Source organism: Arachis hypogaea, chromosome 7 (assembly GCF_003086295.3).
Source record: "Arachis hypogaea cultivar Tifrunner chromosome 7, arahy.Tifrunner.gnm2.J5K5, whole genome shotgun sequence".
NCBI classification, from domain to species: Eukaryota; Viridiplantae; Streptophyta; class Magnoliopsida; order Fabales; family Fabaceae; genus Arachis; species Arachis hypogaea.
In genome coordinates, this window is record NC_092042.1 from 75990323 (window position 1) to 76009683 (window position 19361).

General features: G+C 29.5%; 2 protein-coding genes across 2 annotated transcripts; one reads left to right on the forward strand and one right to left on the reverse strand.

Annotated features, from left to right (window-relative positions):
• The first annotated feature begins 5433 nt into the window (after window positions 1-5433).
• On the forward strand, window positions 5434-10807 carry LOC112703507 (mitogen-activated protein kinase 19). The gene is made up of 10 exons (XM_025754981.3): window positions 5434-5854; window positions 6363-6771; window positions 6897-7024; window positions 7129-7188; window positions 8710-8859; window positions 8971-9126; window positions 9274-9485; window positions 9590-9691; window positions 9837-10006; window positions 10208-10807. Exons 1-10 carry the CDS (start codon window positions 5831-5833, stop codon window positions 10597-10599), a joined length of 1803 nt encoding a protein of 600 aa, XP_025610766.1. The 5' UTR covers window positions 5434-5830; the 3' UTR covers window positions 10600-10807.
• Window positions 10808-11034: 227 nt separating this feature from the next.
• Window positions 11035-13784, reverse strand: LOC112701615 (uncharacterized). The gene is made up of 4 exons (XM_072198862.1): window positions 13548-13784; window positions 12081-12668; window positions 11250-11765; window positions 11035-11160 (listed from the first exon to the last, which is right to left on the reverse strand). The coding sequence occupies exons 1-4, from the start codon at window positions 13782-13784 to the stop codon at window positions 11035-11037; spliced, it is 1467 nt and encodes a 488-aa protein (XP_072054963.1).
• Between the last annotated feature and the right edge of the window lie 5577 nt (window positions 13785-19361).

Consider the following 19361-nt stretch of genomic DNA (forward strand, 5'->3'; position numbering starts at 1 on the left):
GAGCGTAGAAGCAAGCTTATATACATGAGAAAATATTGGGGAATAAAACTCATACTAAATAATATAAATATAAATAACAGATTAAAAATTAATTTTAAAAATTAAATTTTTAACTAATTAGGAGTAATCAAATTTTTTAATTTGAATAATTAGAATGAAGTAATGTAGCTTCTTCTAAACATATCTTCACGTTATATAGTGACGAATCTAAAAAATTTTATAAATAGAGACAAAATATATATAAATTGATAATAATTTTTATAATTATATTTTATTATTATAAAATATAAATAATCTTTAAATTATCTAACTAATAAATTAAAATATTAAAATAATAATTTAAATAATAATAATAATATATAAATTAAAATTTTATTTGTTTTAGGTTTTATAATTTAAAAATATTAAATAATTTTTTATTGTCAATACAATCAAATATCTCTCTTTTTATATATGTGGTTAAATAATCATTTAAAAATTCATCTTTCATACAATTATGAAATCGATTCTTTATAATATTTATATTTAAAAAATTTCAACTGATGTTATCCCAAAAGAAGACTAAAATTAACTTTAAATAAACAAAAATACCAATGAATAAACAGTATTATTTTGATTTTTAATTTTATTTTTATTATTTATTTAACTATTTTTTATTTAATAATTAATATAAAATTAATATTTTTAGTAGTCATTTTTAATTTAATATTAAAATTAGTTTAATAAGATAATCTATCTAATTTAAAATTAATTTAATAGAATAATTTTATATATTTGTAATTAAATCTAATAAAATATTAGGTTGAATTCTATTGACTATCAAATATTTTTATTATTTTAAAATTAAGATGCTAATCTAACGGTAATTTATAGAAGAAAGTTTTGAACATATTATTTTAAATGAGTAAACAATTAAAACAATATAAAAAATTTACATCGCTAACAAAAAATAACTCTAAAAGGTGTTAACAACAAATAAGTCCCGAAAAACTAAATATACATTAAATATATATTCTAAAGAAAACTTTAAATGTCATATTTTGATGTAATTTTTTGCAAGTAATATTAAAAAATAAGATCTTTTCATTCTCAAAAATTTATAATTTTATATCAAGTGAATTTTTTTTTATTTTTTAATTGTGAATGATTAAATTTTTTAAAAAAATAAAAAAAATCTAGATATCAAATTTTGTTCTAAATATTTTTGTGTATCTTCTAAATATTTATTCAAACATTAACAAAATAATTTAGATTAAATGGATATGTCATTTGTTAAATACAAAATTTTTTATCATTTTTAATAAATATAATATTTATTAGTTATTTTTATCACAATTTTATATATATATTATATGGTACACTAGTGATATTCACTAAGTATATAAACAAATTTTTTCAAATTTTAAATTTTATATATATATACGGCACAATAGTGACACATTTGCCATTTAAAACTAAGAGCAATAGTTAACACAACCAAAATTGTTGTTGGTTTAATTATAGGTGCAAAAACTTTATCAAAATCAACTCCTTCAATCTGATAATTATTTTTTACAACCAAATGTCTTTTATTTTTCATTATCTTACTATTGGGATGCCTTTTTATAGCAAAAGTCCATTTATAACAAATTACCTTTGCATTAGAATCTGTAGGAACAAGAGACCATGTGTTTGTTTTTTTCAGTGCTTCTAATTCTTCAAGCATTGCATTCTTCTAATGAGAACAGGTTATAGCTTTAGCTACATTAGTGGGACAATATTTGTTAAATCTTCTGAATCAATAGTGACAGCAGTAAAAGTCTTTGGTTTAACAATTTTACTTTTGGACCTTGTTATCATAGAGTGAGAGTTTGAGGATACAACAATAGGAGGAGAGTTTCCAAACTGAATAACAATATCATTAATTAGAATACTAGAGGGATCTATTATTTTATGTAATTTTGTGGGATTAAGTTTAGATGTTGGTATAGGTGTTAAAAATTTTGATAAATAGGTAGATTAGATTGATTGAGGTGATTGGACTTACATTGTGTGGAAATGATTCAATATTTTGAAAATAAAAATTTTAATACTAATTCATTAACTAATAGTCCTACATAAATTAACTAACTTAGTTCATAAATTCAAGAGAAAAAAGCTTACTTCATAAATTCTTATTTAATAATAAATGGTTGAATTATTATCAAATAAATTAAATATTTGCTTGTTTACAAAATTCACAAACTGCATATTGTATTTTATTTGATTGAATAGCAATATTACACTTTCTCATGACATCAATTATAATTTTGGAGGCACTATGACCTAATCTTTTGTACCATAAGTTGTAAGCATATAAATTTACAACATAAACAACAGGTAAAACAGAATTAAAATTAGAATCAGAATTAGAAAGACTAGATGATAAAATTTCAGTATCATACATGAAATTTGGAACAGATTAAATGATGGCAATATTATAGGATTTATAAATCCCTTTCTTAGGAATTTCTTGGAATATAATTTCCTTGATGTCTTGAGATTTAACCTAACAAACATGAAAATGAAATTCAAACAAATTATTATGAGTGGCAAATCTATGAATATTAACAAGATTTTGCAAAATATCTAGAACAAGTAGCAATTTATCAAGCAAGTGTAATTTTCACTTTCTCTAATACTGTAGAACAATACAATAATGGTAAAATATTGAGGACTTAGAGGTTTGATTATTTGTAAATTTACAAATGATTTTATAAGTATTTTCTGAACTCAAGAGTTTTATTAAATTATAAATTATAAAAGTCTACTTGAATTTTTGTTTGTAAGGAATATGCTTTTCATCTCCATAAACAAAATACTTTTTTGAATTATAAAAAATAACCTTTTATTGCTCCAGGTCAATTCAAATTAAAACTTGGTAATTTTCTAACACGAAAATATGCATTTATTTTTACAGTGAAATATCTCACTAAAACAAAAATTATATTATAAATCAAAGTAGTTGTTTCTTTATTTTTTATTTTTTATTTTTTTGGGTTCTGGATCAAAGTGGTTGATTTAAGATTTAAGAACAAAAAATATCTACACAACTTTGTGTATGTTCACAACTCATAGGCTTGCAAGTTGTGCAACTAGATTTATTAAAAAAATGGCTCAATTAAATTACAAAATATATTTTACTCAAATATTTATTATTATCACTTTAATGTACCAAATTATTATTAAAAACCTACTCTTAATGCTTAAGTAAGATTCTAAAAGCTAAATTAGTCATGAAACTATTTTAGTTATTTATTCATAATTTTATAAGTTCAACTGTTATTTAACCGAAATAATTGAATTATACTAAATTTATATATAAAATTATAAACAAATACATTTAAATATAAAAATATTCTAATATAAATCCTAAAAATACATAAATTAAAAATATAACACTAACTAAAGTCTCATAATCCTATACAAATAAAATTTTAAAAATTAAACTGAAAATTAAGTCATTAAAACTACCAATTCAAAAGTTTAATTAAACTATTCAATTTATTTAATTGGTAATCAACCAAATTATATTAAAATAAGATGAATAATATATACAAAGTTATTGTATTATATGATATATAGCTTGAAATAAACAAAGAACAATAAAAATATTTATCATTTAATAATAATAATAATAATAATAATAATAATAATAATAATAATAATAATAATAATAATAATAATAACTAATTTTTTTATTCTTTAAAGTTATTTTTATTGATATCTAATATATAAAGGTTCCTTAATCTTGATGTTTAAATTAATATTTTTTATTTTGCCTTAAAAATATAAGTGATAAAATGTTTTTTTCTTTTTTTGGTATAAGTGAGTAATAAAATTTTTTTAAAAAAATTCTAAATAGTTTTGACAATTACTTCGAAAGACAATGAAGCCTTTAATAAAAGAAAATTTATTCTTTTTGGCCCTTGAACTTTATTTCTGTGAGACTGGTTAGTTCTTTTGTCAATATTTTCTCTCTGTATTAACAGAATAAACTTACATAACATGTTAAACTGCTAATTTATTCGTTAAGAGTCAACTAGAATTCACAATTTTTTTGTTGGGAGTTTTGTTGTCTTTTAGGGAAGTAATTGTTAGTTTTTTTTTGTTACTTTTTTGTAAATACGTTGACTAAATTTACTGAGTAAAATCAAGAAATATTAATGATTTTTAAATTGTTCTTACTTATAAAAATTAAATGGAGGATATATTAGTAATTAACGAGTCACACAAACATGTTTTCGAGAGAGATCATTAACAGAAGGACTAATCAATCTCAGAAAATTAATTATGAGGGGCCGAAATGAATATTTTTTTCTTAGAGGCCTCATAGTCCTTCGAAAACATTATCAGAAATTGAAATTGGTATTCACCCATTTAATGTAAAGAATGTAATCACACAAAAAAGAATGTAACGATAAATTTGGACCTAGTCCGATATCCAATGAATATAATAAAAAAAAGTGCTCTAATACAGTAATACCAATGTAATAATCTCCTTCTTGATATTGTGCTATCATCCTCCCGGATTATTTCCTCCAACAAATTAAAAAAGGTAGAAAGATAACAACAACAAAAATAAATGATGAAAGATGACACGCGTACAAGTCAACAAAAAAGAAAAAAGATGACAATAATAAAAGGGGCGGTGAAGACAGATGATGGAAGGGGCTTCTCTGGCGAAAGAGAGGCGAGACGGTGGCGGAAGAATGTGAAAATGGAACCACTGAACCTTGGGTTTTTTGGCGTTAAGGAATTAGGCCATTAGGGTTATGGATTACTGTTTTTTTTTTCTGATTAATAAAAAAAACAACGTCGTTCAAGTGTTAAATACAAAAATTGGTCAGATTTCGATTCGGTTCGATCAGACGATTTTCGGCCAGTTCAACAGTTTAAAAATGATTTCTGAAACAAACGATTATATCTATTGATTAAATAGTTTTTTTTGTCAGTTCACAGTTAGACCAATTCAACCGACCAATTAAAATCGATTTTCAGGAACTTACTCTTAAGTCAATTAGCTTTGATTTATTAATTAACAACTAAAATTTAATTAATGTGTTTCAAAATTATATGTTAAAGTTATAAATTAAAATTCTTTTTATAAATGATAAAGTTTTTTTTTATAAAAATGATATAAAATCTAAGTTTTGAATGTATTTATTATATATTATTAAAATAAAATATTTAAAAGTTTTTATTGATAAGAATCTTAATATATATCTTTAAATAGATGTTAGTTAAACCCTAATTACTGTTATTTATTTGATGAACTAATTAACTGAACGCAGTAGCTAGATTAGAACGGGTTTTCAATTCATACTTTCATAGTTTGTTGGAGTTTTCTAGACATAAACGGACAAATGAATAAATAAAATAAAATATAACTATAATTATAAATAATAAATATAAATAATAAAATTATAATTAGAAAGTTTACAACTTTCACCCACCTCCCCTAACCTTCGTTGTTCTCATATCTCAACTTGTCTTTCTCTCCTTCTTCTTCTTCTTCTTCTTCTTCTTCTCTCTCTCTGAGTTCAGATCCTCTGAAGTGAAGGTTTACGCTGCATCTTCATTTCTAGGGTTTTTCATCTCCATTTGCAACCCTAATTCCAAAACCTTCGAGGATTTTGCTGCTTAATCGGTCGTTTCTTCCAGCTGATTCGCCGCAAATTTGAGGTTTCACCTTGATCTTCGATCTGTTTCGATCCGTCGAAGCTAGTGACACTTCTTTTGTGCGGTGAAGTTTTCTTGCTGTTTCGATCTGTTTTGAAAAGGAAAAGGAAAAGGAAAGGAAGAACAGAAGATGCAGCAAGATCAGCTCAAGAAGGTTCTTTCTTTTCTAATTGCACGCTTTTGTCTTTTCTGTGGAAATTGTGAAGGAAATGGAAAATTGGAAACTCAGGGATATTTTATTGGTTCATTTCTGTGGAAAATTGTTCTTTTTTTTTTTTTTAAAGTTTGGATGTTGCTGCTGGATTTTGTGCTAATTTGGTTTTGAGGATGAATTTGGAATAGCCATCGCTTTTGGATCGATTTCTTTACAGCCAAAAAAGTTTGTTCATGAATGATATTCTACCTAGTTGTTATGGGCTCTCCGTACATTTGATTAATTTTCGGCATTTGTTAAAAACTTCTTTTGCATATTCTGGTGCTCGTTTGTCTCAAATTATTATTTTTTTCAGATTTTATGATGAAAGAGTTTGTTTTTGAAAGAATTATTGTTTACTCAATACCAAAGCTTGAAGGGATTTGGTTAACTAGTTATGTTTCTGCTTGGTTTTAAAGAATCTGTTTTTCATTTGATTATAGTTTACATCTTACATGTCAATCTGCAGGACATGAAAGAGTTGGACTTCTTCACCGACTATGGGGATGCCAACAGATACAAGATTCTTGAAGTTATAGGGAAGGGTAGCTATGGAGTTGTCTGTGCAGCAATTGACACACACACTGGGGGGAAAGTTGCAATAAAGAAGATTAATGATGTTTTTGAGCATATATCCGATGCCATTAGAATCCTGCGCGAGGTCAAGTTGCTAAGACTTTTAAGACACCCTGATATTGTTGATATTAAGCGGATCATGTTGCCACCTTCAAAGAGAGATTTTAAAGATATTTATGTGGTCTTTGAGCTCATGGAGTCTGATCTCCATCAAGTCATCAAAGCTAATGATGACTTGACCCGCGAACACCATCAATTTTTTCTTTATCAGATGCTACGTGCTTTGAAGTATATGCATACAGGTACCTGCTCATCTATCTTTTCTCTCACATTTTTGCCTTTGTTTCTATTTCTGTCACTGTTATATTGTCTTGAAATACAACTATGAAGCTAAATTGTTTTTGAATGATCTTATGTATGATTACAGCAAATGTGTATCACAGAGACCTTAAGCCCAAGAACATACTGGCTAATGCAAACTGCAAGCTCAAAATTTGTGATTTTGGACTTGCCAGAGTTGCATTCAATGATGAACCAACTGCAATATTTTGGACGGTAATGAGGGTTTATTTAAGTTGAATTTAAGATAGATATGGCCATTTTTATATGTTCAGTTCCATGAGGTCTCCATCTCTCATATTTCCTTTTGGTGATTGCAGGATTATGTTGCTACTAGATGGTACAGAGCCCCTGAGCTGTGTGGATCGTTCTCATCTAAGGTATAATTTTGCTAAACTTTGTTGTTTAAGTCTTCTGTGGCGTAACTATGTGGTCATCTATGCTTTATTTATAACAGAAACTTTATTGACATTATTGACTATTGTAGTTTCTAGACACATTTTTGAATTAATAAAGCTTAACTGTCTTGGTTGAGCTAGTTTGTCTTTCTGACGCTTTATCTAATGTTCTTATGATAGTGCCCCTCAATTATCTTAAATTTAATGTTTCCTAGTACCTTTATTAGAAACTTGACATTAGCATGTCCTTCTGGTGCTAACACTTCCACTAGCACACTGAACTATATGAATATGTTGATTTGACTTAGTTTTGATAATATCCAAGTATTTTATCACTAGTGAACTATTGCAAAAGCTGCTAGAATGTTTAACCGAAGTACAATCATCTGGTTCCTTGATCTTATAATCTCTTAAATTGTTTTATTTCTTGGATCTTGGCTTTTTACAATTTCTTATGCTTGCTCCATTCCCAAATTACTGTCATCATGTGATGCCAATCTTTTCTGCATCACTTATACATCAGTATACTTTTAATTTGGTCACTCAATTAGCAGTTATTGCTATGGGTAGATAGCTAATAGCAATAAAGACTCAAGGTTTTCCCCTGTAAATTCTGATCTGATGTATAAAAATTGACTTGTGTTATAACTTATAAGTAAAAGCCATGGGTATTGAGGTCCAGTTTGGGTAAACAGCTTAATTAAGCTCCTTTTGAAAAAATAGCTTAAACAATAAATGACTATATTAAAAGTAGCTTATAAATAAGTTATTTTGTGTTTGGATTTTTAGGTCTAAAAATGCTTATTTTATAGAAATGTGATAAAAAGTAGTAGGATTATGAGAGAAGTAATTTTTTTTTAACTTCTCTATAAGCTCCTTGATAGCTTCTTAGAAAGCTGCAATTTGGTTTTGAAAATTGTATTAGACATTAATACTACTACTTTTCATAAGTCAAAAGCTCAAAAAAGTTACTTTTAAAGCTTCCCAAACGGGCCGAGTCATGGAGTAACAACTTCATGTTTAATGTTTAGTAGTTGTGTAATTGTTGATGAACTGGCATTTAGTGAAATCCTGCCGTAGAAAACTCTTTTAGGACATGAGTTGGCAGTCATACGCAGGAAACTGTACTTTCTCGAACAGGCTGAATGGTATGAAATTTCATATGATTATCATTATCTTCTTCTGTTCATCATTATCGTAACACTATGTAACGAGGTTAACATGCTTGACCCAAAAAGGAGAAATTGAAACACTGGTTTGCTTACGTGACTTGCAATGTTGTGCTTATTGTTGTATGAAATGCTTTGTGTGTTTTATAGTAAACAGTAATGCCTAGATTATAAAAATTCTTGTTCAGGGAGGACTATTGATCTCTCCTGGAAGTTGAATTATCTGTCCTTCAGGTAACTGTGTCGGTTTGTCTGTTCCCCTGAAATGGTTTGGTTGGAATGCATAATTGTCCTACTACTTTAATATTCTGATTTTGTTTGCATTTGTGTGCAGTATACACCAGCGATTGATATATGGGGCATAGGATGCATTTTTGCTGAGGTGCTAACAGGAAAACCGTTGTTCCCTGGCAAAAGTGTTGTGCATCAATTAGATTTGATTACTGATCTTCTTGGGACACCATCACCCGAAGTTATTGCAGGAGTATGAATCACTCTTAATTTTATGTTTCATTTTCACTTTATCTTATTCTTATGTGATTTTGTGAAGTGTATTTTAAGTATTTGGCAATTAACCTTATTCTAACTATTGCAGGTTCGAAATGAGAAGGCAAGGAAGTACCTCACAGAAATGCGGAAGAAACCTCCTGTGCCATTTGAAAAGAAATTTCCAAATGCTGATCCATTGGCACTTCGCCTACTGCAAAGGCTTTTAGCATTTGATCCAAAGGAGCGGCCAACTGCCCAAGAGGTGATTTTCTTATCTACTATGGCATATATTATGTGTCCCATTATGGAATATCAAATCGAGTTAATTTTATGTTCTTTGCATAAAAAATTATCTTTCTTTTGCTCAATATAGACCTGAAAGAAATTATTCTACTTGTTTGGTTGATAGGCACTAGCTGATCCTTTCTTCAAGGGTTTGGCCAAAGTTGAGAGAGAGCCGTCATGTCAGCCAATTTCAAAATTGGAATTTGAGTTTGAGAGGAGAAGATTGAATAGGGAGGATGTTAGAGAACTACTATATCGAGAGATTCTGGAGTATCATCCTCAGCTTCTCAAAGATTACATGAATGGAATGGAAGGGACAAATTTCGTCTATCCTAGGTTAACTTAACGGCCATAGCTTTTTACTTGCAGATGTAATAGATGCAGGTGTAGTGTATGTTTATACGTAATGCATTTTATTGATGCACATATGTTCCTTGCAGTGCCATAGATCATTTGAGGAAGCAATTTGCTTATCTTGAGGAAAACCATGGTAAAAGTGGCCCTGTGATTCCTCCGGAGAGGAAGCATGCTTCCCTTCCAAGGTAAGATTATCGCATACTAACCCTGAAAGTCTTTGTTGTTTTAGACATTGTATTTAGTTTCTGGTTCTTGCTCACATATTGAGTTTGGTAGCATTTTTTATTTCTCATGGATATGTTATCTAATTATGCAACTTCATTTTTAAAGGTCCACGGTACATTCTAGTACATTTACTCCTAGTGCCCAGCCATCATTCCCTCCGAATGAGAACAAGCAAATTGCAGAAGATGCATCTAAGATTTCGAGAGCTGCCGGAGAATCTAATTCAACCAGTCATATAATAAGGCCTTCGAGACCTCCACCAAAGGTGCCAACAGGTATAAGCTGTATATAAATGGTGCTTACCTCAATTATATTTTGTAAGTGGATTAATGCATAAGTTCGGAAAGTATAGAGAAAATAAAAAAAAGCAGGAAATATGTGTGTGTAGCTCAGCAAAGCACTTCAATAATCCCGTGACTTGGTTTTATGAAACTGAATCTGAACTAAAGTGTCTTGGTTTTCTTTCTTTGCCACAGCAAAACCGGGTAGAGCTGTAGGGACGACTGTTTCATACTATGATAGTGGGAGAAACATGAAAGACAATTATGACCCGAAGATGTTCTACCGAAATACTCTTCCTCAAGCAGTCTCTCCACACTGTTTCCAAAGGATGTGCCCTACAAACCCCAAAACGCCATCGGAGGCATACAAGGATGTTTCACAAGGCAAACACCAACTTCCATCCCAGCAGGGTAATGTGCCAGCGAGACTGGCTATAGATCTTAATACCAACCCATACTACCAGCACGGGAAGAGTGATCATGTCTCTGCCATTGATGCTAAGTTGATTCAAGCACAATCTCAGTTTGGTGCAGTTGGTGCTGCCGCAGTAGCCGTGGCTGCACACAGGCACTCGGGGTGCTTTTAGCGTTTGATTATCATAGGTTGTTAGGAGGTATTGAATTAGAGACATGTTATATGCTCTGTGCTCTATGCTATGCCTGGAGTTGGAGGGTTAGGAAGTTGCTTAAATTTTAGACTGGTTTAGGTTTGGTTTTTCACTTCTTTCAGAGTACCATCTGTGTAATTATATATGTACATCATTTAATTGATCAATAAAATGATAATTGTTTTTCCATCTTGATGCAAAGATTATCTCCCTATTTTTCGGAAAAAAAAAAAATCTATCCAAGCTCTGAAGTTATAAAAAGAACTAGGAATTTAATATGAATTCTACTTTCTTTTATCTATGAACTTTGCCAACTGGGCCATGATAAAATACTGAGCTAAAATAATGGACATAAATATAAGTTAATTCAAAATCTGAGGAGTTGTTAATGGAACCTTCCATTAACAGAACTTGTTACGGAATAATAATATCGAAGTTGCTAACTGTCCATTCTGCTACATGGCCAACATCACTTACATATATTTCAGTCCCTATGTTAATTGATGTCCATGTTCTCTTCACAGGTTTGGTTCCAGGATCCTGCATTAAATATGTAAATAAATCATTGCCAAGATTCAGAAATTCCCTCACATTCAAGTAGAATATGCCACTGATTTTAGTTAACTTGCCTGATAAAAATAGAGTGATTGAGAGAGCCTTCCAACGTCAAGGACCCAAGTTCTTGGATCACCAACCCACCCTTCCCCTTTCTTCGTCGGATACCCGTATTCGCCCCAAACTGGATGGGGCAGAATCTGGAGAATCTCTTGAGTCTGCGGGTTGCTATACGGATCAGAGGTCTTCACTGGTTCCTCCAAGTGCTTGGCATTGCCTGGAGCACGGTAGATATGATAAGCGTCGTAAGGGAAGTGCGCTGCATTGGTCCGGTGAACCCGGGTGCCATTGGAAAAGGTGTGGTAAGGAGGACATTGTTCAAGCTGGCTGGGTTTACACCATGCTTCAATATCCGGGTTTATGATCATTTCGCTATACCTGGTAACATCTGAGGTTACATCCCCATTGCATGGCTCACCATTGTTCTTCCAACAACTTCCTATGTCCATGAGGTAGAATTGGCTCTTTGGACCCCCTCCTTGCTTGATATCAAGGGTGAACTTTACCTTAAAATGAGGTGATTCTGGTACCTATGCAAACAACTATCATTATTATTCGAGTGATAATAACACAGAATTATTTTAAGTAACTTAACATCCATAATTCATTTATGTAACATCTGTAATTACATATTTATTACCTCTAAAATTATTCATTTGTTTCAGTAATAATAAAGAATACAAAAATAAAAAAACGTCTGACTATTTTGGATTGACTTTTATTGTCTTTCGAATATTTTTACGTTATTCACACTTAGAAAACATCAGTTTAGACTTGAAAGCAATAGCCACATATCCACAGAATGAATTAATTGAATAGTTAGAGAGAAAAAAAAAAAAACATACCACTACCGACATGCCTCTTGTTTCATAATGGTATCCAGCAGAGAATCCTTTTGTAGCATCTGATCTCAAATATAGCATTAGCCATGGATACTTAGAAGATGTCTTCAACAAATTGTGAAAAACCCAGCTTCCTTCACACAATTTCTTCTCCCAAGACACAGAGTAATAAGATGTATCATTCATATGAAATGCTTCCTTGGCATCAGCATCCAAGTCCCATGATCCATAGAAACCCCCCTTCATGATCTTCTCTTCCTCACCATAACCTTTGGTATAGTTGTGGTACATTGAAGGCATGTTCATGCACCCTTTTCCAAAGCAGGGAAACTCTGGCGGTTGCGGGAATGGCTTCGACTTGAAGCCATTCTTTGGACACATGGCGGCCGTTGTGTCCAAGTTTCCGTTCTTGAGCATTATCATCCAGAACTGCCATGACCCCGGAGTGTCGGGAACGTCGCATTTGCTTCCCAAGTATAGCTCCTTCTGTGCTGCATATTCATTTACACTTTGTGTCTGAAGCATACGCCGTGGATTGCTTGATAAGCCTAGTCTGTTCTGCCATTCTTGCACCTTGTGATGATAGGTCGGCTCTGAAGAAGAAGAAAGGGATCACTAAGTCATGATATTTCTTTATACAACCATGCTAGATTAACTTTAAAATCAACTACTAAAATTAGCCACTAGTATACAATACACATATTGAAATACAAAAACACATTAAAAATAAATTATATTCCACCTATATTTATACACAAATAAATGGTGTAGTTGATTTAGTAGCAAAATTTTAATGTGCAATGTTAGAATATTATTAAGATCAATTAGGATCAATTAGTATTATTTAGTATATCTGAATATTTATTATAAGAGATTACGTCTTTATTATTACGATTCTCTTAGTACCTATAAATACCCTTTTATATCGTATCATTCCAAACAACTTGGGCAGACAACTTGAATATACAACTTGAATACACAATTTGAATCCACTCAATAATACACAAATTCTTTTCTCCAGTTTAGTCTCTTGTTTCTAACATGCAAAAAATATTTTTGCTCTTTCCATAAACCTATTATTTTCGGAGATATTCAATGTACTCAAACATAACTATTATATACTTACAGACCAAATTTAAACCTCCAACTCTTATTTAATCCGACGAATGATAACTACTTGACTAACTTAAGTTGATTGTACACTAATAATGTATATTGATAGACTATCAATAATCATGTCATAGTCATAACATGTTTATTGAAAGACCTAGTTATTAGTAAAATTTTGACTAATCTGATTTGATCGGTAAATATATGTTTAACTAGTCTTAAGTTGCTAGATTATTTTTAAGAACCCTACTAATTTATTTTAACCATTGTAAACGACTCAAAAGAGATGGTAATTGGTAAATCTTTTTAACAAAATAAATAACTTGGTATATTGGCTGTGTGCTTACCGCGACAATGAACGTGTTCAACATCAACGCAATCTGCCATTCTTGGGCTCCCCATATTTGGTGCTTCTTCTCCAACCTCGTTGCATTGATTCCAAGACTCAATGGCAACTCTAACGTTATCGGTTTCCATGCCTGGATCTCCAATGGCTGATGTCTGAGTATCTTTCAATAACATGAAGGTAAATAACACCCCAAAAGTTAATAATATTACAAGCATATAAAGACATGTAGCACAGCAACCTTTCTCCATTGTTAACTACGAGAAGAGTCGTGATGTATGTGTGAACTGTGAAGCATAATAATAAGTAAACCGAATGAAAATATTTGTAGTTTAAAACGAATTTGATAAGATAAATCTGATTGGATGACGGTGTAAAACTATAACTATCAAAATTAAACTCTTTCAAATATAAATTTGTTTTTGAATAAATTAAATTTAATTATTCAAATATTGGGTACGTGGATAAATGGATATGCATGTTATTTAAGATAAGATAGTTAATATGTACTTGGAAGTTGCATTCGGAGTCTCTTTTTTAACCGATTCCACTAACATCTGAAATTAAAATTAGAAACTTCAGTTTATGAATCCAGGATACGAATTTAAATCAATTTTTTTAAAAGTACATTATTTATGAATAGTTAAATTTTAATCAAATTTTAAATTAAATATTCTTTGTTAACTGAACAAAGGATTTGATTATCTCATAGTGTTTATACTATTAAATGGTTTCAATAACAATATATTTTTTTAAATTTTTTAATAATTATTAAATATTTTTTATTTAATTTTAATTACAAATTAATCTTTCATATATAATTAGAATTCCGCTAGGAATTGACAATGTGTACAATATACTAGTTACTTAGCCCAATAAAGATAAATAATAAAAACCCCTATATAAATTACTTTAAATTTAAAAATTCTCATTCAATCATATCAAATTTCAAATTTCAAATCCCTCAATTTTAAATTTTTAAAAATTTAATTAATTATTTCAAAAAAATAACCATCCAAAATTTTAACCAAAACATTTCACTCTAATATATATTTTTTTAATTAGCGGTTACCCCACCTTCATTAATAATCATCCCACTTCACCTTCGATACTTGACTTGCCACACGCCACTCACCCTTAGTTAAAATAATTATCCACTTAAGAATAAAAATAATCATTCACATATTTAATGAATTGAACATCTAACATATTTTAATTGTATCTATTCTTAATATATAAAAGTAGATACATAAGTTTACCCACATTACTTTTAAGCTATTTTTCTTCTTCTACTCACGCCATGTCAGCAATATCGCTTACTTGGCAAAATTTTAGAATCAACCACTCAATTTTTGCTAAATCATCTATTATTTTTAAATTAGCAAAAAAAAAAATATATATATATATATACAAAAAACAATACAATAATTACCATCGACAATAACTAGAAATTAATAGTGTCTAACTAAATTTGTAACTTACAAAGATATTAAATTTATATTCCTATATTTATTATATTTTACCGTTGTAAATAATACAAGAAATTTATAACTCCAATAATTAATATATTAATTTCTATAAATAACTCATTCAATGTAATAAACATTCATATTACAAATGTCATAATAATATTATTAATCATAATAAATTTTACGTTACAAATATTTAAATTTCATACTATTTGAACTACTTATATAAGTTTCTTATCACTATTCCTTCAAATTACATCAAATTTAGTACAAAAAATTTATTTCTGAATTACACAACATCTTAAACTTACTCAACACAACATCTCAAATTTACTCAATGGAGATAACTATGTTGAATGTGAAAAGTGTATAAAAAAAGCATATAAAAAAGGAGATAACTACATTTGTGACACATGTAATCAAACACCACAATATCCAACAATAAGGTAACTCTATATACTTTTCATAATCCAATCTATCAAATTATTAGTTACTAACCCAATACTTATTTTACGTTCAAAATTTAATTAAAGGTTTCTGATCAAAGTGGTACAACAACTTTTGTACTATTTGATGGCGAAACAAAAAAATTGTTAGGTACAACTGCTTCAAATCTAATGACACTCCAAAAAAGTAATGACATTGAAATACCACCTCAATTGAAAAATTTGTGCAACCTCACTTATATTTGAAGTCAATGTAAATGATTTTAATCTTAAAGAAAGTTCTCAAAAATACACTGTTAACAAGACATTTATTCTAACCAAAAACACTAAATTTCAACACCTATTTGTTACCAAACATTTGTTTCAACCAAAAATACTAAATTTCAACACCCATTACAACCAATAAAACAGGTAATACTAAAAAATCACTTATTTTAGTTATTTTAAACATCATTTTTATTTCTAATTTAAATTATTCATTGATTATAGGAATCAACTTCGCCAACACTAATATCATTAGACGAAGATCACATACCCATCAAGAAATTAAGAAGAAAGAAAACTTTACAAATTCAAGACACAATTTCGAAAGAAGAACATACTTGAAAAGATGGAACAAACAACACAATAGAATGTGCATATAACTCAATAATTCATAAAGAACATGCCTTCACAAAAACTTACACAGAAAGAAGAAAGTAACAACAACCAATAAAGAAAAAGGAGGACAAGCGCCACATAAGAAGACATGCAAAAATTAAACCACCAAATAAAAATGTCATTTTGTACATACAACTCTAATATCCAAATCTTTTGTACTACAAATTATTTTAAATAAAATACCTTTTAAATTTAACTTAGTTAACACATTTAATTTAATTCTACAAAACATAACAATTTTTAATATTTATTATATACAATCATTAATTTACCGCCCCACGTATCGTGCGGGTCTCATTCTAGTATAACTAAACTCAATCCAGTCAAAATAATCATCTACATAAAAATTAAAATAACCATCTGCATACCTAGTAAAATGATCATCTTAAATTGACTATTAAATACATTAAAATATCTCATTTACATTAAGAATAAACATATCATTTACATAAAAAATAAACATCTACATGCATCTCGCCGCCAACAATGTTGCGACAGCAACAATGGCGCTCCTTCTTCTCATCACCACCACTTCCTCATCATCGCAAGACCCACGTCATAATCAGATACCACTTGACTCAGCTCTTTACCCAACTAGTCAGCCCACTGCATGGTTTTTCCCTTCTGGCTTCTTCGGTGCCATTTCCATCCTTAGATTCCGTGTTTTCATCCTCACTAAAATTCTTTCATTCGTTGCGGCGTTTTCAGGCTTTCGCGACCTGATCCCGTAGCTCGTCTATCTTGCCTTCTTCTTCGCCAAGGAATTCATCAAGTCCGGCTTCGGGAACCACGTCGCGTACCAGTTCGTCTCATTCTTCTGAAGTTCCTTGTTGGAGTTAGAGTACAACTTGATTTTCAGCGAAGTGCTTCTTGCGCCGGCGATGTCGGTTTCAGCCGCATCGATGAGAGAGGATGGAGAGGGAGAGGGAGGTATTTGTAATTGTTTGGAATCATCTTTATTTGCTTTGTATTTAAAACTGAAAATAATTTTGTAATTAATTAATTTAATTATTATTTAATGTTAATTTCAATTAGAATCCCGCTAGGGAGTCAATGGAGTATTTGTACAATGTGTACAATGGGCTATTTATTTGGCACAATATGAGTTAAAAAATAACATTCAGGATAAAATACTACTAATTTATCAAATACAAATATACCCATACTATTCATCCGAGTAACAGAGATAATAAACATCTGATATCCTACTGAATCGAACATCCCTATACCTCCGTTGTATACATTATACAGATAATCCATTGGATTCCTATACTCTCTTTCAAAAATATCCGCATTGTACACATTGTGCACTAATTAGATTGGCTTTTCATACTTTTTCAATTATAAAATCAGTCTTTATTTTATAAATTATTATTTTATTATTTATTTATCATGTTTATTAACAATTAAAAACAAAAATAACAATAAAATAAATCTTCCATCAATCGTGACTTTCATATATATTTTGACAATAAATCAATGAATTTTTTATTACCCGACCCGTTACATCCATAAAAGGTAAAAAAATCGTATTTATTGGTAATTCAATCATACAACCAATCCAATAAATTTCGCATCACAATATGGATTTTTTCCAAAATTCAATCGACACGTATCAGTTTTTTTTTTATCATTGATTGAATTTTACATGGCAATATGAATCTTTTCAAAATTCAATCGGTTGAAATTGTTATACAATCGATTGAATTTTGCGCTGCGCTATCTATTATGCCATTTCAGAAATGACATTGAGGAATGTTACCTGAAACTCTACGAGTCAAATTGCATTTCAAATTTATTCAAAACTGGTTAAATGAATATATGGCAATTAGTTGTTTGTTTTCTTTCTGAAACTGAGGATTTTCTCATGGGAGACTCCAATGGCTCATTTGTTGTGATTTTTGCAGGTCTTCATATGCACTCATCTCATGGATTTATTGCAATGGCATTCTTTGACCAAGGTTATTGCTTGTGCATCATAGTGGAGTTTAAGTTTTCAAGGTTTCATCAGCTGAGCCATTGTGAACATAATATCTTTGAATTGTTTCAGTCTCAGCAGATTAGTATGATAAGAATTACATTAACCATCATATGATCACTTATGCCAACCAACTTAACAGATAAATTTTGCTAACATGCATGTTTACTAAACCTAATAAATGCAATCTCTTTGTCCTCTGGAGACGGAACACTGAACACCAAAATATAAACACTTGAGCATGCATATGTTTCAGTTAGAATAATCTGCACTAACTGATACTATTTGATTCAATCAATTATAATGGTTTTCTTGTGAGTATTGGTTATTGAAATTACTAAGTAAAAATTGAAGTAATTCTGTTTTCTAAGGAGTTTTCAGTAGGATTGTACATGATTTAGTTAATAAAAAAACCAAATCTATTTTTGGATTAATCAAAAATATAATTTGGTTCATTAATTAAATTGGTTTTATACGATAAAATTGGTTATAAACTAGTTAAAAAATTTAAAAATTAATTTTTAATCGGTTATAAAAATAAAAATCAATTTTAAAAAATAATCATTTTTTTAAATCGGTTTTTACATAAAAAAAATTTGAATTTTTTTAAAAAAAAATAAGAAATAAGTTTTTAACCGATTACAAATTATTTTTAACTGGTTAAAAACCGTTTTTTACAAAAAAATCGGTTAACTAATTTAAACACAAAAATTACATAAAATTTGGTTTTGATTTTGGTTAACTAGTTAAAAATCGATTTTTAAAATTTAGTTTTAGTTAACCACTTTTTAATAATATAGATATAATTTTTAAAATTATTTTATTAAATTGGTTAATCAAAATGTGATTATAATTTTTTAATCGGTTACCACAATTTGATTATTTTATGTACCCCTATAGTTTTCAGCCTTGCTATTATAATATTGTATGCAGGCTTGTTTCAGGACATGCGCATCATAACTATGGTATTCTTTTGCTTTAGTAATATAATGTGTATGTTGAAAAACTAATGAAAATAACGTGGGATTTTGGCATCGTCCAGGACTGCACTGTGCACTGCTGCTTGCAGGTGAAACTATGTTATGATCTAAATATATTTTTTTCAACTTTCTATATTCTGACGCAAACTACATTGCTCATGCAGGTGTGCCACATGAAATTATAAAAAGAGCTGCAGTTGTGTTGGATGCTGTTGCAAATAACAAGTGTGTTGAAATTACGCCATTATGATTGAATTTATATTGGCTTAATATAGTTAAGAAATCGATTGGATAT

What these genes read in the sequence shown, in the direction of transcription:
- LOC112703507 (XM_025754981.3), top strand. Translation starts at nt 5,831, where the DNA reads ATGCAGCAAGATCAGCTCAAGAAG. An exon ending in GTGGATCGTTCTCATCTAAG is followed by an intron (nt 7,189 to 8,709) that starts GTATAATTTTGC and finishes ATTTGTGTGCAG; the next exon opens with TATACACCAGCGATTGATAT. An exon ending in AAGCATGCTTCCCTTCCAAG is followed by an intron (nt 9,692 to 9,836) that starts GTAAGATTATCG and finishes TCATTTTTAAAG; the next exon opens with GTCCACGGTACATTCTAGTA.
- LOC112701615 (XM_072198862.1), bottom strand. Translation starts at nt 13,784, where the DNA reads ATGGAGAAAGGTTGCTGTGCTACATGTCTTTATATGCTTGTAATATTA. An exon ending in ATTGCGTTGATGTTGAACAC is followed by an intron (nt 12,669 to 13,547) that starts GTTCATTGTCGC and finishes TCTTCTTCAGAG; the next exon opens with CCGACCTATCATCACAAGGT. An exon ending in CAAGAGGCATGTCGGTAGTG is followed by an intron (nt 11,766 to 12,080) that starts GTATGTTTTTTT and finishes TTGTTTGCATAG; the next exon opens with GTACCAGAATCACCTCATTT.